Source organism: Pelodiscus sinensis, chromosome 9 (assembly GCF_052426305.1).
Source record: "Pelodiscus sinensis isolate ZL-2025 chromosome 9, ASM5242630v1, whole genome shotgun sequence".
NCBI lineage: Eukaryota > Metazoa > Chordata > Testudines > Trionychidae > Pelodiscus > Pelodiscus sinensis.
Window position 1 is genome coordinate 67,214,806 of NC_143060.1, and position 23,119 is coordinate 67,237,924.

A 23,119-nucleotide genomic window follows, 5' to 3' on the forward strand; every position below is an offset into this window, starting at 1 on the left:
AGGGGCTCGGGGGCTAGCGCTGTGACGTGCACCCCGGGACCATTGCGTGGGGACAGGGGCTCGGGGGCTAGCGCTGTGACGTGCGCCCCGGGACCATTGCGTGGGGACAGGGGCTCGGGGGCTAGCGCTGCGACGTGCGCCCCGGGACCATTGCGTGGGGACAGGGGCTCGGGGGCTAGCGCTGTGACGTGCGCCCCGGGACCATTGCGTGGGGACAGGGGCTCGGGGGCTAGCGCTGTGACGTGCGCCCCGGGACCATTGCGTGGGGACAGGGGCTCGGGGGCTAGCGCTGCGACGTGCACCCCGGGACCATTGCGTGGGGACAGGGGCTCGGGGGCTAGCGCTGTGACGTGCGCCCCGGGACCATTGCGTGGGGACAGGGGCTCGGGGGCTAGCGCTGCGACGTGCACCGGGACCATTGCGTGGGGACAGGGGCTCGGGGGCTAGCGCTGTGACGTGCGCCCCGGGACCATTGCGTGGGGACAGGGGCTCGGGGGCTAGCGCTGCGACGTGCGCCCCGGGACCATTGCGCGGGGACAGGGGCTCGGGGGCTAGCGCTGTGACGTGCGCCCCGGGACCATTGCGCGGGGACAGGGGCTCGGGGGCTAGCGCTGCGACGTGCGCCCCGGGACCATTGCGCGGGGACAGGGGCTCGGGGGCTAGCGCTGCGACGTGCGCCCCGGGACCATTGCGTGGGGACAGGGGCTCGGGGGCTAGCGCTGCGACGTGCGCCCCGGGACCATTGCGTGGGGACAGGGGCTCGGGGGCTAGCGCTGTGACGTGCGCCCCGGGACCATTGCGTGGGGACAGGGGCTCGGGGGCTAGCGCTGCGACGTGCACCCCGGGACCATTGCGCGGGGACAGGGGCTCGGGGGCTAGCGCTGTGACGTGCACCCCGGGACCATTGCGTGGGGACAGGGGCTCGGGGGCTAGCGCTGCGACGTACACCCCGGGACCATTGCGTGGGGACAGGGGCTCGGGGGCTAGCGCTGTGACGTGCACCCCGGGACCATTGCGCGGGGACAGGGGCTCGGGGGCTAGCGCTGGGACGCGCGCCCCGGGACCATTGCGCGGGGACAGGGGCTCGGGGGCTAGCGCTGTGACGTGCACCCCGGGACCATTGCGTGGGGACAGGGGCTCGGGGGCTAGCGCTGCGACGTGCGCCCCGGGACCGTTGCGTGGGGACAGGGGCTCGGGGGCTAGCGCTGCGACGCGCGCCCCGGGACCATTGCGTGGGGACAGGGGCTCGGGGGCTAGCGCTGTGACGTGCACCCCGGGACCATTGCGCGGGGACAGGGGCTCGGGGGCTAGCGCTGCGACGTGCGCCCCGGGACCATTGCGTGGGGACAGGGGCTCGGGGGCTAGCGCTGCGACGTGCACCGGGACCATTGCGTGGGGACAGGGGCTCGGGGGCTAGCGCTGTGACGTGCACCGGGACCATTGCGTGGGGACAGGGGCTCGGGGGCTAGCGCTGTGACGTGCACGCCGGGACCATTGCGTGGGGACAGGGGCTCGGGGGCTAGCGCTGTGACGTTCACCCCGGGACCATTGCGTGGGGACAGGGGCTCGGGGGCTAGCGCTGCGACGTGCACCCCGGGACCATTGCGTGGGGACAGGGGCTCGGGGGCTAGCGCTGTGACGTGCGCCCCGGGACCATTGCGTGGGGACAGGGGCTCGGGGGCTAGCGCTGTGACGTGCACGCCGGGACCATTGCGCGGGGACAGGGGCTCGGGGGCTAGCGCTGTGACGTGCGCCCCGGGACCATTGCGTGGGGACAGGGGCTCGGGGGCTAGCGCTGCGACGTGCGCCCCGGGACCATTGCGCGGGGACAGGGGCTCGGGGGCTAGCGCTGTGACGTGCACCCCGGGACCATTGCGTGGGGACAGGGGCTCGGGGGCTAGCGCTGTGACGTGCACCCCGGGACCATTGCGTGGGGACAGGGGCTCGGGGGCTAGCGCTGTGACGTGCACGCCGGGACCATTGCGTGGGGACAGGGGCTCGGGGGCTAGCGCTGCGACGTGCACCCCGGGACCATTGCGTGGGGACAGGGGCTCGGGGGCTAGCGCTGTGACGTGCACCCCGGGACCATTGCGTGGGGACAGGGGCTCGGGGGCTAGCGCTGCGACGTGCACCCCGGGACCATTGCGTGGGGACAGGGGCTCGGGGGCTAGCGCTGTGACGTGCACCCCGGGACCATTGCGCGGGGACAGGGGCTCGGGGGCTAGCGCTGTGACGTGCACCCCGGGACCATTGCGCGGGGACAGGGGCTCGGGGGCTAGCGCTGTGACGTGCACCCCGGGACCATTGCGTGGGGACAGGGGCTCGGGGGCTAGCGCTGTGACGTGCACCGGGACCATTGCGTGGGGACAGGGGCTCGGGGGCTAGCGCTGTGACGTGCACCCCGGGACCATTGCGCGGGGACAGGGGCTCGGGGGCTAGCGCTGCGACGCGCGCCCCGGGACCATTGCGTGGGGACAGGGGCTCGGGGGCTAGCGCTGCGACGTGCGCCCCGGGACCATTGCGTGGGGACAGGGGCTCAGACTAGCGCTGGGACGCGCGCCCCGGGACCATTGCGCGGGGACAGGGGCTCGGGGGCTAGCGCTGCGACGCGCGCCCCGGGACCATTGCGTGGGGACAGGGGCTCGGGGGCTAGCGCTGGGACGTGCGCCCCGGGACCATTGCGCGGGGACGGGGGCTCGGGGGCTAGCGCTGGGACGTGCGCACCGGGACCATTGCGCGGGGACAGGGGCTCGGGGGCTAGCGCTGCGACGCGCGCCCCGGGACCATTGCGTGGGGACAGGGGCTCAGGGGCTAGCGCTGCGACGCGCGCCCCGGGACCATTGCGTGGGGACAGGGGCTCGGGGGCTAGCGCTGTGACGTGCACCCCGGGACCATTGCGCGGGGACAGGGGCTCGGGGGCTAGCGCTGCGACGTGCGCCCCGGGACCATTGCGTGGGGACAGGGGCTCGGGGGCTAGCGCTGTGACGTGCACCCCGGGACCATTGCGTGGGGACAGGGGCTCGGGGGCTAGCGCTGCGACGTGCACCCCGGGACCATTGCGTGGGGACAGGGGCTCGGGGGCTAGCGCTGTGACGTGCACCCCGGGACCATTGCGTGGGGACAGGGGCTCGGGGGCTAGCGCTGTGACGTGCGCCCCGGGACCATTGCGTGGGGACAGGGGCTCGGGGGCTAGCGCTGTGACGTGCACCCCGGGACCATTGCGTGGGGACAGGGGCTCGGGGGCTAGCGCTGTGACGTGCACCCCGGGACCATTGCGTGGGGACAGGGGCTCGGGGGCTAGCGCTGTGACGTGCACCCCGGGACCATTGCGTGGGGACAGGGGCTCGGGGGCTAGCGCTGTGACGTGCACCGGGACCATTGCGTGGGGACAGGGGCTCGGGGGCTAGCGCTGTGACGTTCACCCCGGGACCATTGCGTGGGGACAGGGGCTCGGGGGCTAGCGCTGTGACGTGCACCCCGGGACCATTGCGTGGGGACAGGGGCTCGGGGGCTAGCGCTGTGACGTGCACACCGGGACCATTGCGCGGGGACAGGGGCTCGGGGGCTAGCGCTGTGACGTGCGCCCCGGGACCATTGCGTGGGGACAGGGGCTCGGGGGCTAGCGCTGCGACGTGCGCCCCGGGACCATTGCGCGGGGACAGGGGCTCGGGGGCTAGCGCTGCGACGTGCGCCCCGGGACCATTGCGCGGGGACAGGGGCTCGGGGGCTAGCGCTGCGACGTGCGCCCCGGGACCATTGCGCGGGGACAGGGGCTCGGGGGCTAGCGCTGTGACGTGCGCCCCGGGACCATTGCGCGGGGACAGGGGCTCGGGGGCTAGCGCTGTGACGTGCACCCCGGGACCATTGCGCGGGGACAGGGGCTCGGGGGCTAGCGCTGTGACGTGCACCCCGGGACCATTGCGTGGGGACAGGGGCTCGGGGGCTAGCGCTGTGACGTGCGCCCCGGGACCATTGCGTGGGGACAGGGGCTCGGGGGCTAGCGCTGTGACGTGCGCCCCGGGACCATTGCGTGGGGACAGGGGCTCGGGGGCTAGCGCTGTGACGTGCGCCCCGGGACCATTGCGTGGGGACAGGGGCTCGGGGGCTAGCGCTGTGACGTGCACCCCGGGACCATTGCGTGGGGACAGGGGCTCGGGGGCTAGCGCTGTGACGTGCACCCCGGGACCATTGCGCGGGGACAGGGGCTCGGGGGCTAGCGCTGTGACGTGCACCGGGACCATTGCGTGGGGACAGGGGCTCGGGGGCTAGCGCTGTGACGTGCACCGGGACCATTGCGTGGGGACAGGGGCTCGGGGGCCAGCGCTGTGACGTGCACCGGGACCATTGCGTGGGGACAGGGGCTCGGGGGCTAGCGCTGTGACGTGCACCCCGGGACCATTGCGTGGGGACAGGGGCTCGGGGGCTAGCGCTGTGACGTGCGCCCCGGGACCATTGCGTGGGGACAGGGGCTCGGGGGCTAGCGCTGTGACGTGCACCCCGGGACCATTGCGTGGGGACAGGGGCTCGGGGGCTAGCGCTGCGACGTGCACCCCGGGACCATTGCGTGGGGACAGGGGCTCGGGGGCTAGCGCTGCGACGTGCACCCCGGGACCATTGCGCGGGGACAGGGGCTCGGGGGCTAGCGCTGCGACGTGCACCCCGGGACCATTGCGCGGGGACAGGGGCTCGGGGGCTAGCGCTGCGACGTGCACCCCGGGACCATTGCGTGGGGACAGGGGCTCGGGGGCTAGCGCTGCGACGTGCACCCCGGGACCATTGCGTGGGGACAGGGGCTCGGGGGCTAGCGCTGTGACGTGCACCCCGGGACCATTGCGTGGGGACAGGGGCTCGGGGGCTAGCGCTGTGACGTGCACCCCGGGACCATTGCGTGGGGACAGGGGCTCGGGGGCTAGCGCTGCGACGTGCGCCGGGACCATTGCGTGGGGACAGGGGCTCGGGGGCTAGCGCTGTGACGTGCGCCCCGGGACCATTGCGTGGGGACAGGGGCTCGGGGGCTAGCGCTGTGACGTGCACCCCGGGACCATTGCGTGGGGACAGGGGCTCAGGGGCTAGCGCTGTGACGTGCACGCCGGGACCATTGCGCGGGGACAGGGGCTCAGGGGCTAGCGCTGTGACGTGCACCCCGGGACCATTGCGCGGGGACAGGGGCTCGGGGGCTAGCGCTGTGACGTGCACCCCGGGACCATTGCGTGGGGACAGGGGCTCAGGGGCTAGCGCTGTGACGTTCACCCCGGGACCATTGCGTGGGGACAGGGGCTCAGGGGCTAGCGCTGTGACGTGCACGCCGGGACCATTGCGCGGGGACAGGGGCTCAGGGGCTAGCGCTGTGACGTGCACCCCGGGACCATTGCGCGGGGACAGGGGCTCGGGGGCTAGCGCTGTGACGTGCACCCCGGGACCATTGCGTGGGGACAGGGGCTCAGGGGCTAGCGCTGTGACGTTCACCCCGGGACCATTGCGTGGGGACAGGGGCTCGGGGGCTAGCGCTGCGACGTGCGCCCCGGGACCATTGCGCGGGGACAGGGGCTCGGGGGCTAGCGCTGTGACGTGCACCCCGGGACCATTGCGTGGGGACAGGGGCTCGAGGGGTAGCGCTGCGACGTGCGCCCCGGGACCATTGCGCGGGGACAGGGGCTCGGGGGCTAGCGCTGCGACGTGCGCCCCGGGACCATTGCGTGGGGACAGGGGCTCGGGGGCTAGCGCTGTGACGTGCGCCCCGGGACCATTGCGTGGGGACAGGGGCTCGGGGGCTAGCGCTGTGACGTGCACGCCGGGACCATTGCGTGGGGACAGGGGCTCGGGGGCTAGCGCTGTGACGTGCACCCCGGGACCATTGCGTGGGGACAGGGGCTCGGGGGCTAGCGCTGTGACGTGCACGCCGGGACCATTGCGTGGGGACAGGGGCTCGGGGGCTAGCGCTGTGACGTGCACCCCGGGACCATTGCGTGGGGACAGGGGCTCGGGGGCTAGCGCTGTGACGTGCACCCCGGGACCATTGCGTGGGGACAGGGGCTCGGGGGCTAGCGCTGTGACGTGCACCCCGGGACCATTGCGTGGGGACAGGGGCTCGGGGGCTAGCGCTGTGACGTGCACCCCGGGACCATTGCGTGGGGACAGGGGCTCAGGGGCTAGCGCTGTGACGTGCACGCCGGGACCATTGCGCGGGGACAGGGGCTCGGGGGCTAGCGCTGTGACGTGCACCCCGGGACCATTGCGTGGGGACAGGGGCTCGGGGGCTAGCGCTGGGACGTGCGCCCCGGGACCATTGCGTGGGGACAGGGGCTCGGGGGCTAGCGCTGCGACGTGCACCCCGGGACCATTGCGTGGGGACAGGGGCTCAGGGGCTAGCGCTGTGACGTTCACCCCGGGACCATTGCGCGGGGACAGGGGCTCGGGGGCTAGCGCTGTGACGTTCACCCCGGGACCATTGCGCGGGGACAGGGGCTCGGGGGCTAGCGCTGTGACGTTCACCCCGGGACCATTGCGCGGGGACAGGGGCTCGGGGGCTAGCGCTGTGACGCGCGCCCCGGGACCATTGCGCGGGGACAGGGGCTCGGGGGCTAGCGCTGCGACGTGCGCCCCGGGACCATTGCGTGGGGACAGGGGCTCGGGGGCTAGCGCTGCGACGCGCGCCCCGGGACCATTGCGCGGGGACAGGGGCTCGGGGGCTAGCGCTGTGACGTGCACCGGGACCATTGCGTGGGGACAGGGGCTCGGGGGCTAGCGCTGCGACGCGCGCCCCGGGACCATTGCGCGGGGACAGGGGCTCGGGGGCTAGCGCTGTGACGTGCACCGGGACCATTGCGTGGGGACAGGGGCTCGGGGGCTAGCGCTGTGACGTGCACCCCGGGACCATTGCGCGGGGACAGGGGCTCGGGGGCTAGCGCTGGGACGTGCACCCCGGGACCATTGCGCGGGGACAGGGGCTCGGGGGCTAGCGCTGCGACGTGCGCGCCGGGACCGTTGCGTGGGGACAGGGGCTCGGGGGCTAGCGCTGCGACGTGCGCCCCGGGACCGTTGCGCGGGGACAGGGGCTCGGGGGCTAGCGCTGTGACGTGCACCCCGGGACCATTGCGCGGGGACAGGGGCTCGGGGGCTAGCGCTGGGACGTGCGCCCCGGGACCATTGCGCGGGGACAGGGGCTCGGGGGCTAGCGCTGCGACGTGCACGCCGGGACCATTGCGCGGGGACAGGGGCTCGGGGGCTAGCGCTGCGACGCGCGCGCCGGGACCATTGCGTGGGGACAGGGGCTCGGGGGCTAGCGCTGCGACGTGCGCCCCGGGACCATTGCGTGGGGACAGGGGCTCGGGGGCTAGCGCTGCGACGTGCGCCCCGGGACCATTGCGCGGGGACAGGGGCTCGGGGGCTAGCGCTGCGACGCGCGCGCCGGGACCATTGCGTGGGGACAGGGGCTCGGGGGCTAGCGCTGCGACGCGCGCCCCGGGACCATTGCGTGGGGACAGGGGCTCGGGGGCTAGCGCTGCGACGCGCGCCCCGGGACCATTGCGCGGGGACAGGGGCTCGGGGGCTAGCGCTGCGACGCGCGCGCCGGGACCATTGCGTGGGGACAGGGGCTCGGGGGCTAGCGCTGCGACGCGCGCCCCGGGACCATTGCGCGGGGACAGGGGCTCGGGGGTAGCGCTGCGACGTGCTAGTACACACTGCACTCGCAAAGCAGGCTGGGGCAGAAAAGAGAAAGGTGCAGAAGGCACAGCCTAGGCAGGTAGGTGGCCAAAGGGGGTGTGTGGTGGGGGCAGCCAAGAAGAGGAAGGCGCTGAGGTGCAATGCGTAGGCAGTCACAGAGGAATACGTCTCAATCTCCTACATCTTGCTTGGCAGGTTTCTCCCCCTGAACTCGCAAATTCGTGAAGCGTTCCATATTTGTTCTCCGTTCTTTTCTCATGTCACGAATCGGGGCAGAGTTCCTCCGGGCGGCGCCCACTGGCTCCATTGACAGCTTTGAGGAGCAGTGGGCGCTGGCCGGGGTTCTCTGCTCGGTGTCCCCATCCAGCTCCCTAGTTGTGAACCTTTAGCCTGCACTCCTTGATCCTTTATTCATTATTTGTCCCAAATTAGTTGAACCTGGGTCCAGTGTCCCACCCGTAAGGCTGGGGAGGGGCTTTTAGAATGTGGGCGGGCGAAGTCCTGAGCTCTATGGACTCTGTCCCTTCTCTAATTCCTAAATTGCACCAACCCAGACTCCTCCCTCTGGGCTCTCCTCCTTGGCTTCCCTCACACATGCCGACCCAGGCGCTTCCATATGTATGGGAACCTTCCCCCTACGGTTCTCCAGCCTTTCCCCAGACTCCCCCCATCGCCCGAGGCTCCCCGCGTCTCCCCCCTCGCCCTGCCCCTGTGCCCGCCCCTCCAGCCTTGCCCCGAACTCCCCCCCTCGCCCTGCCCCTGTGCCCGCCCCTCCAGCCTTGCCCCGAACTCCCCCCCTCGCCCTGCCCCTGTGCCCGCCCCTCCAGCCTTGCCCCGAACTCCCCCTCGCCCTGCCCCTGTGCCCGCCCCTCCAGCCTTGCCCCGAACTCCCCCCCTCGCCCTGCCCCTGTGCCCGCCCCTCCAGCCTTGCCCCGAACTCCCCCCTCGCCCTGCCCCTGTGCCCGCCCCTCCAGCCTTGCCCCGAACTCCCCCCCTCGCCCTGCCCCTGTGCCCGCCCCTCCAGCCTTGCCCCGAACTCCCCCTCGCCCTGCCCCTGTGCCCGCCCCTCCAGCCTTGCCCCGAACTCCCCCCCTCGCCCTGCCCCTGTGCCCGCCCCTCCAGCCTTGCCCCGAACTCCCCCCCTCGCCCTGCCCCTGTGCCCGCCCCTCCAGCCTTGCCCCGAACTCCCCCCCCCCGCCCTGCCCCTGTGCCCGCCCCTCCAGCCTTGCCCCGAACTCCCCCCCCGCCCTGCCCCTGTGCCCGCCCCTCCAGCCTTGCCCCGAACTCCCCCTCGCCCTGCCCCTGTGCCCGCCCCTCCAGCCTTGCCCCGAACTCCCCCCCCGCCCTGCCCCTGTGCCCGCCCCTCCAGCCTTGCCCCGAACTCCCCCCCTCGCCCTGCCCCTGTGCCCGCCCCTCCAGCCTTGCCCCGAACTCCCCCCCTCGCCCTGCCCCTGTGCCCGCCCCTCCAGCCTTGCCCCGAACTCCCCCCCGCCCTGCCCCTGTGCCCGCCCCTCCAGCCTTGCCCCGAACTCCCCCCCCGCCCTGCCCCTGTGCCCGCCCCTCCAGCCTTGCCCCGAACTCCCCCCCCGCCCTGCCCCTGTGCCCGCCCCTGTGCCCGCCCCTCCAGCCTTGCCCCGAACTCCCCCCCTCGCCCTGCCCCTGTGCCCGCCCCTCCAGCCTTGCCCCGAACTCCCCCCCCCCGCCCTGCCCCTGTGCCCGCCCCTCCAGCCTTGCCCCGAACTCCCCCCCTCGCCCTGCCCCTGTGCCCGCCCCTCCAGCCTTGCCCCGAACTCCCCCCCCCGCCCTGCCCCTGTGCCCGCCCCTCCAGCCTTGCCCCGAACTCCCCCCCCCGCCCTGCCCCTGTGCCCGCCCCTCCAGCCTTGCCCCGAACTCCCCCCCTCGCCCTGCCCCTGTGCCCGCCCCTCCAGCCTTGCCCCGAACTCCCCCTCGCCCTGCCCCTGTGCCCGCCCCTCCAGCCTTGCCCCGAACTCCCCCCCCCGCCCTGCCCCTGTGCCCGCCCCTCCAGCCTTGCCCCGAACTCCCCCTCGCCCTGCCCCTGTGCCCGCCCCTCCAGCCTTGCCCCGAACTCCCCCCCCGCCCTGCCCCTGTGCCCGCCCCTCCAGCCTTGCCCCGAACTCCCCCTCGCCCTGCCCCTGTGCCCGCCCCTCCCCAGACGTGCCCGCCTTTCCCTCCCCCGGGCTGCAGGGGGCAGACAAAGAGCCCCGCCCCTTTCCTCCTGGGGCCGCGGCCCAAGCCCCGCCCCTCGGCCCGCAGGCCCCGCCCCTGCTTGTGACCCTGGCGGCCGCGGGAGGCGCGGCGCAGTGACCGGCCGGGGGGCGCGCGGCGGCCATGGCGGCGGAGCGGGGCCGCCTCAGCTTCCCGGGCGGCGCCGGGGCCCTCGGCCGCCCCGTGCCCATGAACCTCTTCGCCACCTGGGAGATCGACGGCTCCGGCCCCAGCTGCGTGCCCCGGTGAGTCCCGGCCGGGCTCCGCCCCCCCCCCCGGCCGGGCTCCCCCCCCCCCCCCCCCCCCTTCCTCCCCCCCCCGGCCCCAGGCTCCCCCCCCCGGCTCCCTTCCTCCCCCCCCGGGGGCCGGGCCCCTCCGCCGCCCCCCCCCCCCGGCCGGGATCCCTCCCCCCCCCTCCCGGGCCGGGCTCGGCTCCCCTCTCTCCCTCCTCCCCCCCCGGCCGGGCCGGGCTCCCCTCCCCCTCGGGCCGTGACAGGCGGGGCCGCTCGCTCTCCCTTCCCCCTCTCCCGGCCCGAGCAGGCGGGCGCCGCAGGGGCTCTGTGGCGGCCTGGCCGGGCTTGGGGGGAGCTGCGGGCCCGTAGGGAGCAGCCGGGGCCCGGGAGGGGTCGGGCGGGGGGCTGGGAGGTGACAGCCTGGCTCCTGGGGCTGCGTCTGGGCACCAGACGGGTTTGTAAACTCCTCGCTCGGGGAGGGCACCTGCCCACATCAGGCACTTGGGGGGGGTGAGAACAGCTTAAGCTGTGTGCAGTGGGCAGCTGCGCACCTGACTGCCTCGTTCATCCTTCAGCCCCTGCCGCCTCCTCTCCCTCCCCCAGGCCGGGTGAGCCTCGGTGGTACGGGCTTTTATGATGGGAACAAGAGAAAACACAAAGCAAGCTTCCTTCCCGCGTTAATATCAAGCCTGTTCTTGTTTCCAGACACACGTCCTCTGCCTGGCTTTTATGATAAAAATGACAGGCACTGGATGTGTACAGTGGGTAGGCAGGTTGACAGATGGAGTGCTGTGAACTAGGCATTCAGGGAACGGTGCCAGCCAGCAGCACTGGAGTGGGGGAGAGTCCATGGGGAGCCCCCATTGCCCAGTTCTGCTCCCCAGATTCATCTCAGTGTCTGGCCTCCTACCCCAGTAGCCCTGAGATGTCGGAGTGTGTTCAGCCCCAACCTTCTGGGGTCCGTGCTGCTGGGAATGCTTCCACAGGCAAACTGGAGAGGACGCAAGGACTAGAGAGCGGGACATAGGATCTGAAGGGTGAACTCCCCAGCTCTGATCCGTAGGAAAATTCCTCAGTGTCGTAGTCCTCCAGTCCCTGGTGTGGTTGCGTGCTTTCTTTTTTTGTGGCTGTTCGGTGAATAAAAAGACCTCTGGCTTTGTGTGCCGATTAAACAGGTATCCCGACTGCCTTTGGAGCTGCCCACCATGAGGTGGATTAGCAGGGAGTTGCTGTTCCCTCTACTTTTTTCTGTCCATGTTCAGATTCTTTTTCTACCTTGTCTCTTTTGTGTATCCTTCCTTTCTTTTGTTTTGTTTTGCGTGAGTGTTGCTGGCTCCATGCTCACCCAAAGGCTCCATGGGGCAGGAAGCATCCGTTAGTGCTTCCTTTGGTTGAGTGCAGAAGATTGGGTATACATGTGAACTGCTTGCTTTCACAGCCAGTTTCTTTCAGAAGCAAATTGTGATCATGGATAGCTTTACAGTAACGATGCTACTTTACTTGAAGAGGGGCAGTATGTTTTCCGGTTTGTGTGAGGCGGTATTAGCGTCTTTCCCTGTTCATTCTGACCCTTTCTTCTGCCCATTATATACTCCTTCCTGAAACGAGTAGTTGAGAAATACTCAAGCTTTACATCAGTATCTCGTAGCAGTTTTGTATGAATGTCTTCTGGCAGATGTCTAGGCTTCTGGTAGTCAGGCTGAAAGTGCATGTTCATTCTAGCAGCCTCTCTTCACATGTTCATAACTCTCCAAACATTCTGGGCTGATAGTTCCATGCTTGGTGTCTGCCTGAAGGCGAGTATATTTCAATGAGCAAGATCTCTTTTTGTCTTCTAGTTTGTGTAGGAAGAATTCGCCCTCCACCCTTTTTTTTTTTTCCTCAGCAGAATCACACCAAAAATGATTGAAGTTTGGCAGGGGACCATGATAAGAGTTTCTGAAAGGCTACTGTCTTTGCTTGATTTAGGTAGGAAGAAGTAAAAAAAAGAATATAGGCGTGAAATCGCCATGAGTGTCCAGTAATCTAACATTTTAGCAAAGGCACCCAACAAGCTCTGTGTCTTTGTTGATGTTACAGTAGCTTGAGAGATTCAAGGTGTGTTGTCAGGTTTCTGGTCTGACTGTTGGCATATAAGGGTGATCATCGCTGTTTCAGTGAAACACAGAACACAATCCTTTCAATCGCTACTTTACCATCAGGAACAGAAGGAGATTATAGGGAACTGAGGGAAATTGTAGTTCCCACAATTATAAAGGACCAGGATGGATTGATTTAAATCACCCAAAAAGTCATTAATTTAAATCAAGGTTCCTACTGATATTTCACATTTTTCAAACAGAAGTGCAAATCTGATCACTATACAGGCAGTCCCCAGGTTACGTACAAGACAGGGACTGTAGGTTTGTTCTTAAGTTGAATCTGTATGTAAGTCGGAACTGGCGTCCAGATTCAGCCGCTGCTGAAACTTACCACCAGTTCTGACTTACATACAGATTCAACTTAAGAACCCCAAGTCAGCTGCTGCTGAAACTGATCAGCAGCTGATTCCAGGAAGCCCGGGGCAGAGCAACTGTGCCTCGGGCTTCCTGTAGTCAGTGCTGGTCAGTTTCAGCAACGGCTGACTTGGGGACGTCTGCTGCGGGTTTGCTCCCGATGCCCCTGGTCTGCTGGAGACGGTCCCCAGCAGACCAGGGGCACCGGGAGCAGCTTTTCTCGCCCCGGAGGTCGAGGTGGCTGACCGCTGCCTGAGAGCTCCGGGGCGAGAGAGCCCCGTTCGTAAGTGCGGATCCGACATAAGTCGGATCCGCGTAAGTCGGGGACTGCCTGTAAATCATGTTAACTTACAGCTCAGTGCAGCATTTTGCATAATCTAAGAAGGTATACTTTCTGTAATTTTTTTTTAGATAACTTGATATTATTAACGTAGGAAGTAGTACATAATTCTCATGACCTACATCAAGCTGCAGATACAGCAGCAGTACGTTAGAAATGGTAAGAACTAAATCATAGACACACACACAATAGCACTTATATTTTATTAAGCTAAATATTACATGTTACATAAATGTTTCACATTTGCGATTGCAGCAATCTCCTGAGTTGCCGGCTGATGGCTGTCCTTAAACTCCCTTTTTTTGTTTTTGTTTTAATTTTCAAATTTTATTAATTCCAACAGTCATTACTCAGAACACTAAAAGTCATTACTCAGAACATTGAAAACACATATGGGATGGGGTTCCTTTTGGAAAGCTGAGTTATGCTGAAGTGAAAGAGGGAATAGACTTATGGAATCACCATTATGGTCTGGGACCATGATGTTCCAAACTAAGAGGTATGTGTTATGTAATATAAAATAAGACCAGGACACTCAGAGGCAACTGGCAACCCTAGATTCCTCTTACAGAAGCTTTCTGTGCTATATACATGGGTGATAGATTCTAAACCTAGTTAACTTATTAACCAAGCCATAAAAATTAGCTAAGCTAAACTTTTCTTCTAGCAACATCCAACATAGCAAACAGCCCGGGGATTTATTGGTTAAATCACACTTCTACTAAACAGCATAGAAAGAGTCTTGAAGAACAATGCATTGCAAAGTTGAGCCGCATTGTTCTTCAGACATATCCATGTCATTTTCTCCCAATAAGCAGTTTTTCTTGTGATGTTTCATTCTTGCAGGGAGGCCCTGCATCAACTTCTAGCACTGCTTACACTTGACACATTTTCTTTTTTTTTACCCAGGGAACAAATGTCTTCAAAATATTCCCAGATAGGTGCTCTCCTACACCCAGAAGCCATGGCAGTTTCTGTGGCAAAAGTGTAGGGGAACATAGGAAGCTGTGTGTGTTGAATACTGTCTTCTGTTTTCCATTCCGGTGTTCCTTTCTCTGCTGACTCTGTCCTTTCCTATCAGAGGTGGGGAACCTTTTTTGGCTCAGGAGCTGCTGACTCACAGAAACATCAGTCGGAGGGGCTGCACAGAAGTGAGAAGCTAAAACCCCCCACCACCTCACTGATGTGGCCTCCTGACTGAGAAACAGAAAGACACTCCCCACGTTCCCCTTGCACACCAGAGCCTGGGGAGGCCTCGGCTAGTAGATTTTGTGGATCCCCTAGGCTCTGGGATGGGGCCAAAATGAGGGGATTGGTGTATGGGAGGGAGAAGCTGGGAAGTGAGCTTGGAGTGTCTGGTCTGGAAGGGTAGTAGGGTGTAGGAGAGGGTTGGTGTTGGTGGATCTGAATGGGAGGTTGGGTGCAGGAGCAGTCTGCGGGTGCAGGTGCTAGGTGATGGGTGTGTGGGGGTGCTTGCCTGGTTGCAGGTAGCTGGGTGTAAGGAAAGTTGCATTTGTGTGTGGAACTGGGGTTTGAGGGAAGCTGGGTTGTGGGTGTGTCTGGGGTTGTGAAACCTAGTGGGTGTTTAAACACTGGGGACAGCTGAGACTTTTTTGGTGGTTGATGCAACATATGGGAGTTTGTGTCCCCCATACCTGTCAGAGGGAAATGAGCTTGGTGTATGGTCAGCTGTTTTCCTTGGGACTTTCATTGGTTGCAATTTCTCTTTTGTGCTCCTGTTGACTATTAAGACTCTTCAAATACCATTGCTTTCAATTCAGCAAAAAGTCAGAGGATGGGTGGAATATGCAGGAGGATTATGCTCTGGGAGGGAGCATTTCCTTCCCTTTTTCAAAGTTAAGTTAGTGTATCATGATGAATCTCTAGAGACATTTGCTTCCATTTCTGAGACATTCCTACCCTGATGGTATCCAGTGATACAGGGGAGCAGTGGCTGGAGCAGCAAGTGATTGCTTACTGGAATACGTGATTGGGGCAAAGTGCCTGCAGTTATTTTTTTCTTCACATACGCACACACGCACGCACTGGGGAATGTGATATTTTGGAATGCTCTTCTGAACAAGAGCTTGCCAGCAAAGGCGAGAAAAGGCAACGGTCTCATTCCGTGAATTGCCCCGTGTAGCTAATAGGAAGCCTTGAGTTTTGTGGGTGGATTGAGAGTGGATTGCCTGGTATGCTTTCCTCAGTTTGCCCAGTTGATGGCTGCTGAGAAGACTTTGTGATGGATAATATATGAGATGTCACACTTCACAAGGATGAGAGGAAGATCTATTAGTTTGCTTTACCGGAACTGCAGCCGTTCTATATGGACTTAGTAAAACTTGATGGAATAAGCATCTTGCTTTACAGGAGAAATGGTGTCAGAGGCCACATTTTGTTGGTGAAAAATAGTGGCAGAGAATCATAGTTTTCTTCAGTGAGACATTTCTTGGTGAAATCTACGTCACCTTTGCTTGATCCTTTGTGCATTAGGTGGAAGAGAGTGTGGTTTCTCTCTGAAATAGAGATCAGCTTATTTCTGTAATTTGACATCCTTTTTCTTCTGTTGCTGTCAGCTGTTTTTTTAAGTACTTTCTGGACAGTTGTTGCTGTATGTATAACAGTACTTCTGTGGTATTAGCAATCGTAATATTTCAGTCATGCAGGGCAGGCTGTTGATATCACTCCATCAAAACCATATGCTGCAGCTATGTTAAAACTATGCAGCCTTTTGGATGTTAGCCCTCTGGCTTCACACCCATCTGATAGTGACAGGCACAGCTTTCCTTTATGCATGCAATGGATTTCTTCTGCCTGACTTTGAGGAACTGAGTTTGTGTAGAACCCATTGTGTAGAACCCAACTTAAACTGAAGTTGGGGGTACTCTGCTTCTCTGAAAATCAAGTTCCTTGTTTCAGTCAGTGCAATCACACCAGTAGTGTTACGTTGTTAAGGTATCTGGCGTCTGTGTTCCAGAAGACAGAAGCTGTTGACCTGTTTCTTTACTATTAGTCTCTGTTCTGCAATGAACTACTGTCCCAGTGGAAGGATATGTTGCAGAACATTTCTCCTAAAGCTTCTTACAAATGATCTTTGCGCAAATAAACTAGAGTTGTGTGTGTCTCGAATTATGGTGCTGGTCCGAGAGTTATTATGGTCAAGTGGTCTGAAGGCTGAATTTGCAACAGTAAAATCCCGACTTATGATTCTGGGGTTGTCACTGACTTGTATGATAACAGGTGTCTCACTCAAGTGCTGCCTGCTTCCATTTCCCCTCTCTGAAAAAAACAGAGATTTGTTACAGTTTGAAAACTGCGTTGAAAGTAGAAAGGGCTGTGTAAGTTGGCTACTCTACTATGGTGAATGTGACTTTCCCATTTTATAGCCCTAACACTGAGATAATGAAAGGTTAGTCAGCGAAGTGGGGGTGCAGCTCAATAAAAAATGGCTTGCTGAGTAGTCCCCAGAATCAAAAATTATGGTTGGATTAATACTGTCATCCGTGGCAGGGTTTGCATTAGGCTATTGATCTGTTTCTAGGATGCTTGAAACTCTCAGACTTGTGTCTCATAACATACATCTTATTGGGGCAAGCGTCTGGGAGAAACAAAGGAAGCAAACTGAACAGAGCTCAGAAAAAATCAGCGTTGTAAGCTGGGGTTTCTCTCTTCATCCGTGCAGTGGCCGAGCACTTCACTGTTAACTTCCCGTTGCACAGAAGAGGTTGTGGAATATGATCTCCATTTTAAAGATAAAGATCTGAGGAGCAAAGAGAGGAAGTGACTTGCACAAGGTTGTGCGGGTGGGAATAGCCCTGAGTTAGCTCAGTGCTGTAAACCAAAGACCAACCTTCAGCTGATCATGGATCCTCCCACCTACTTTTTATTCTTAGACTAAAAGAGGAAAACAAACTTCCCCGCTTTTTCACTTCCCACTAGGGATGTCAAATCCTGGTTAATTAGTTAACCGATTAAATGCGAGGTTTAACCAGGTAACTGATTAAGAATGGGATCCCAGTTGAGGGGCTCCCTTCTCCAGCCATGCAGGGAGGCTGGAGCAGCCCTCTGCCTGCCATGGGCTGTTCTGATGCACCAGTTAACTGGTTACCCGTTTGCATCCCTAATTCCCAGCTGGTTTCTCAGTTTTGACTTTTAAACGAATCCAAATGAAGAAGCTATTCTTTCTTCACCTCCTGAAGTGGCTACTGCTTTCAAAAGCTGGTTTAACATTTGAACAAACTCTGATTGCAGGTACTTGGGCAGTGACTTCCATCAGCTCAGTGGAGTGACTTTCTTTCACACTCAATAAGCAATCCTCTCTAGCTCGAATGGTTCCCCTCCAGCCCTGTAATGTTACCGTCGTCATTAATGCATGATTACTATGACACGAGCATCTAATACTATCTTCCTCTGTGGCTGGGAGGCATCCCCTATGGTACTCGGAGATGTTGGCAATAAAACGAGGCACAGGAAATGCTTGAAACGTTTGCTCTTTTACCCAAAAATGTTAAACTGCAATCAGTGTTTTTCTGCAGTTTCTTGAAGCTCTTCTGAAATGTCAAGAGTCTGAGCAAAACAGTAGCTGTCGTCTTGCAGCTTGTCCAAAGCAATGGCGATATGTTCTGGTGTGTTCAGCATTTCTCCTCAGGCTACAGTTGACTGTTGTGGCTGTGATAGTGATATCTGCTGTCACGGTTTTCTTCATAAATTGTCCTAAGGAGAGGCATGTGTTTAACCAGCACCTCAGAATAGTCAGCTGTTAAATTCCATTGCACATCTTGGCAGCCAGGTATGCAGCAGGCTGGGCACTTTCCCCTTGCTGCATAGTCACAGGGAGCAGGAAAAAGAAAAGCAACAGCGACTGGTTAAGTGTAGCTGCAGCCTCCCCACCTCCTGAAATTCCCCCCTTGGCCTTCCCCGCATGCATCCCCTCGCACCCCCAGCCTCCTGCCCTGAATCTGACACCCCTCCACACATCTCTCCTGCCCATAGCTCCTCCTCAGCCCCAAGCTCCTGCCCTGACTTCTCCTACCTCCCCATTCCCTGCCCTGAGCCCCCTACACTCCACCCACACTTCAATTTCTTACAGGTATTGTATCACAGCCCCTCCGCCCATGTCCTGCCCTGGGTGCCCCTCCCCACCCCAGGAGGATGTGACACAACAGTAACTGCATGAAACTTAAGTTACTTTCACCCCTGGGTATGCACCTGTGATGTCCTTGGCTAAGGGCTGCAGAGAGGCGCCTCCTGGGAGCTTTGCCCCAAATGCAGGCAGCATTACAAAAGTGTGCTGGAGAAGTGATGTTTCCAGCAATCTAAATGCACATCGCGAGGGGGGAGTGTCTTGCAAATTGGTACACCGCAGGCATGTGTCATAACAGCAGAGAGGCAGGCACTAGAATCACTCGTGGGGAGTGACATGTTGAACTCCTGCCACGTGGCCCAAGGGACCACAGACTGTGGACGAGTGCTAGGCACTAGAAAAGAGCACACTTGGGGCAAGGTGCAGGCACACAGCTCTGGGCCTGGGAGCATGCTGTGCAGCAGACTGGTGTACAGAATCTCTGGCCCTGTGCTAATTCCTAGAAGCGGTGTTCAGATTATGATGCTCACCTCTCCCTGGCCCCCCACAGTCCATCTGCTACCACCTTCCTTCTTCCAGCTGTACCAGAAGTGTGGAGGAGGAGAAGAGAGGTTGTATGTGAGTGTCAGAAATGTGTGCCCAGAAAACACCAAAATTAAGGTTTCCTAGATTTTGATGTTGCCATCTTAATATTCCTCTTGACAAAGCTATGTTTGGTAGCTGTTACATCAGCGGGGCGCCTCCTTACGTTGGCTCACATTGGGAGGCCTGGGGGCTGCAGGGCTTATAGAATCATTCAGCAGCAGATCACTGGTTTCAGTCCAGGAGGGTTTGAAAGTTGTGCCCATTTAATGGCTATTTGGCCCCTGTGAGATGGGTTGGTTCTCCTTTTCTTGGCAGGCTCTGCTCAAGAACTGTATTGAACCATCCCTCGTTGTCTTCGTGGATATGTCCTCTCCCAGCTCCCCCAACCAGCTTTGAGGTGTGCTGATGCAGAGATTGGAACTTGTCAAGCTATTGCCCTGTTCATAAAGTCTCTTTCATTCACGAGAGTTGTCAATACACTTTTCTCCAGCACCAAATGTACCTATTTTAATGGAAATTCATGGTTATATGGAAATTTGCTTACTAAATGTGTTGCATAATATATTACAACTTAATGTCCCTCTTGTTTTCCGAGAAGGTGACAACCTGGTGCCATTACGTTCTTCTGTAAAGCCTAATCTGTGTTTTATAAACGCATCACAGTGTGCCTTTTCATGGGAAGTTTGCTTGTTAGTCTGGTTATATGCATCATGTTTTGGCAGTTCTAATTCCTATGGGCCAAATTCTGCTGCTCTTAAGACTGACCTTTTTAGGAGGGCAGTTCCCGTGGAATTCATGACCATCTCCCAAACTGTGCTGCATCGTCAGGCCCACCGTTATGCTCCTCAATCTTTCTCTCAGCTTTAGTGGAAATCCTGCACTGAGGAATTCTTGTAGGCTTCTAGCAAATGTTCCATCTTTTCATGAAGCTGGGATCAGAAGTTAGAGGAAGTGGAGAATTGGAGAAGAATTTGATCATTGGGAGAAAAGCAGGCTTGGACAGCAGTTATCTTAGTTCATTTGTTTTCTCCCTCCCTAAAAGCTACTGCAATTGTTGTCTGTACAGTCTTCTCCAACTTTCGGAATAGCATCCATTGCTGTGGTTGTTTGTTTGGCTGATAAATGCCATTTCTCAAGCAGCACTAGGGGTTTGTAGTCCAAATGGATCTTAATGCAGAGGATAAGTGGTTTAAATCTAATTGAAAATGGTAACATGATGCTCATCTCCTAGTGAAGTTTAATTGGATTACAGTAATTACTGTAATTAGGGGAGACTTACAGGGCATGCCTGTGAGCCAGCTTCAGTGTAGAATCCTGGCACTGGAAAGGGCCTTGCGAGATCGAGTCCAGTCCCTTGCTCTCACGGCAGGACCCAGCACCATCAGAGAATGGAACTTCACTAGTTGCTAGCTTGTTTTTTGAACTTTGGGTACTGGCCTAGAGAACAGGCTGATGGGGAAGAAACAAGGGAGAGTAGTGGCCGGAAGACTTTGGAAAGAACTTGGTCCATCTTTCAGTGTTACGTCGATCCCTCTATTGGGGTGAGTGCATCCGTGTGCACGGAAGCGGATAACTCTCTGGGAAAAGAGGCGTCTTTCGGGCTGCAAACGTGCCTTATGGATCTCGATGTTTGGAATGTCGGTATGCATGGCCACGTCCTCTGCTGTTGATCAGTTGGGAGCAGTCAGCCTTTCTTGGGAAAAGTTAGTGCCAAACTCCTGGGAGCTCCTTTGAGTGTGTAACCTAGATCAGAGCCACGCCAAGGTAGCCAGGTAGTGACCAGCTGGGCTGCTCATTCTTTCTCTTACTGAGTCGTTGTCAGTCAGAATTGCGGGCTTTGAATGCTTGTTGCTTGGAGGACAGATGTCTGGTTCAGAACAGCAAGTCCAGAGCGTGTTGTGTCTTGGTGCCATGTGTTCGATGGGGATTTTACCACTTGTGCAGCCTTTTCTCCAGGGGCCTGAGGGGGGACAGACATTCTTCAGTCTGTTCCTTGAGGTATTTAAAGTCTGTGCTACTCTTGTGGGACAAACCAAGGCTGGCTTATTTCAGCTCCTTGGTGCAAAAATGGGGGGAGGAAGCATGCGTTATAGTGGGGTGTAAACGGCTGTGGTTGTTTGTATTCCCATAGTGTATAGGAGCCCCATTCTGAGCCCAGGATTCCATGATGTGAACCGTTGTACAGACACCCAACAAGAACACACTCAGCGAGCTTACAGTCCAAGTATGAGACAAGAGACAACCGTTGGATACAGACCAACATGAAAAGTACAAGGACACAATGAGACAATAGAGTCAGCTCGGGAGCTTGGGTCTCGGCACACCAGGAGCCTAGCCATTGTCGATGTTTTTCTAAGTCTCATGCTAAAGGGCTTAGAAGAGGATGAGTTAGCTCTGCAGATGGCTGTGGGCTGCTCCTCTCAGGCATAGGCGAAAGCCTGAAGATGCTTGTTTGAAAACTTACCAAGTGGGGAATATGGCTGATCCAAGGTAGGAGTCAGTCTTTTGCTGCTGAATGAAAGATGAGTGGTAGGGTGCGGATGGGTCATGAAGGCCTTTGCAAATGAGGACAAGTAGCTTGTGTTGGGAGAGCTATTCAAGGGATTTGGGGGGAGGGCATGGTCAAAGTGGAAAATTACCCTTTCAGGAGTATTGTGAATGGATATAAGCAAAGCAAGGCTGTATCGGCCACCTACAGAAAAACGAATGTTGCTCTGCTTGGGAGGCTGGCTCAGTGTTTTCGGGGGGGGGGGGGGGGGGGGGGGGGAGAGAGAGGGCCGGTAATGCTGTGTGTCTGTTTCTGCACAACATGGCAATCAGCAAGGCTTAGCTGGAGCTTGGATGTGAGGTCCTAGAGATGGGTCCTAATCAAAAAGGATGCCCAGGTTGTGGGCCTGAGACAAGTGGAATGGTGATGGAAGGTCTTGGGGAGTGTGGCCATCTACGCTCTTCTCTTTACCGTGCTGCATCCAGGAAGCGATGGCCGAGAAATCAGCTGGGATTTCCTTTTGGACAGATGGAGATGGGTCTGGAGTAGAGTGATAGATCTGAGTCATCAGCAAAAGATGGTAGTTGAATTTGTGTTTATGGATGAGCTAACCCATGTTAGTTAATGTTGATGCTAGCTTATTGCTTACAGCCAATTTTTAAAAGTGCTTAAAGCCACATGCTCGCCTGGATTGTCTTGAAAATTGCTGTGCAGCATGGGGATCCAGAGTCCATGTTTCAGATCACTTGAGCAAGGAGTTCCCAAGATGCAGGTCTTCTTTAAAAATTAAATAAAATCAACGTATGCTTCTTACCTTTATGCAGATGTGGAGCTTAAACTACATGATGGATCCTCCTTAAACCAATATCACCCACTTGGGCATAGGATCCACTGCTGTCCAGCCTCCACTGCCTCTTTGGGGAACCAGTATTTAAAAAGTAGGATGAGTAATGTGACTCGGAGGTTGATATGAGAGTCATTTAGGCACGTGCAGTGGAACTAGAGTTCTGCAGGCAGCCAAAAGTCAGTAAATGGGTGACTTAAGGCCACAGACGGTGACCACTTAACCTCTGCAGCACCCAAGGACTGTGAGTTCGAGTCCTGCACTTAGCAGTTTTCTGAGTGTGTGGAGCATATTTAGCTCTCCGCTTGCATCTGCAGAGCCGGCTTCAGGAAGCTTTGCTGTGAGATTTTCCTTTAGAAGTATTGTCTAGGAAAACCATATTAATTAGAGTAGAGGTGGAAGACTCTGGTAAACAGCAGATTTATGGAAATATAATTATGCGGCAGACTACTGACCCATTTCCTGAGCAGTGGGACTGAGTGATTGGAGAAGCCAGTTGTGACTCGGATTAGAATCAGCATATCAGAAGGGATTGCTGAGCACCAGGGAACACAAGCATAGTCAAGCTTCCTACAGTAAAGATTGGCACAGCATCCCTGTCCACGAATGTGGTACCAGAAGGCTGTAATCAGCCAAAACAAGAATTCGTGTCTCATGAAGAATCCCCACAGAAAACAATTGCACGTCTTTAGAATAATGTATCCAGTCTACACAAACACACTCTTGTCAGTTTCTCATCTCAAAGTGCTGTAGGTCCTGGAAGAAGGGGTCCGCAGGCAAAGATAGGCATTAAAAAAAAACTTGCAGACTGAAGTGGGTTCTCCCCCCCCCCCAACCAACTGCTATAAAAATCAAGCAGTACACTGACTGTGGTAAGCATTTAACCCCCAAGACAGAACTTGTGTAGACCCCCCCCCCCCACTGCCCTGGTTTTAATGGAAACCCTGTTGCAACCTTCACTGGAGTGTCAGCACTGCCCCACCATAATATAGCTGTGCCACACCAGGGCCACGATAGGGTTAGCGGTGTAAGTTGAGGTCCTTTGGATCAAGGGATTCCCAAGATGCAGCCTAGGCTGAACTTTAATTTTCAAAGTGCTGTGAGTGGCAAGAGTATTTGAGTTTTGGTACTTCAGGGAGAGCTGGGGGTCCTTTGGGGAG

General features: G+C 59.2%; 1 protein-coding gene across 6 annotated transcripts in view; it reads left to right on the forward strand.

Moving 5' to 3' along the window:
* Nucleotides 1–9,965: 9,965 nt before the first annotated feature.
* Nucleotides 9,966–23,119, forward strand: part of PACS2 (phosphofurin acidic cluster sorting protein 2) — a 95,169-nt gene continuing 82,015 nt past the window's right edge. For 3 of the 6 annotated variants that reach the window (XM_075937068.2, XM_075937069.2, XM_075937071.2), the window contains exon 1: nt 9,967–10,136. In XM_075937068.2, the coding sequence (XP_075793183.1) occupies nt 10,015–10,136 (122 nt within the window). In that variant the 5' untranslated portion in view covers nt 9,967–10,014. Of the gene's footprint in view, nt 10,137–23,119 lie in introns of all 6 variants that reach the window. The other 3 variants (XM_075937067.2, XM_075937070.2, XM_075937072.2) reach the window with 2 other exon arrangements.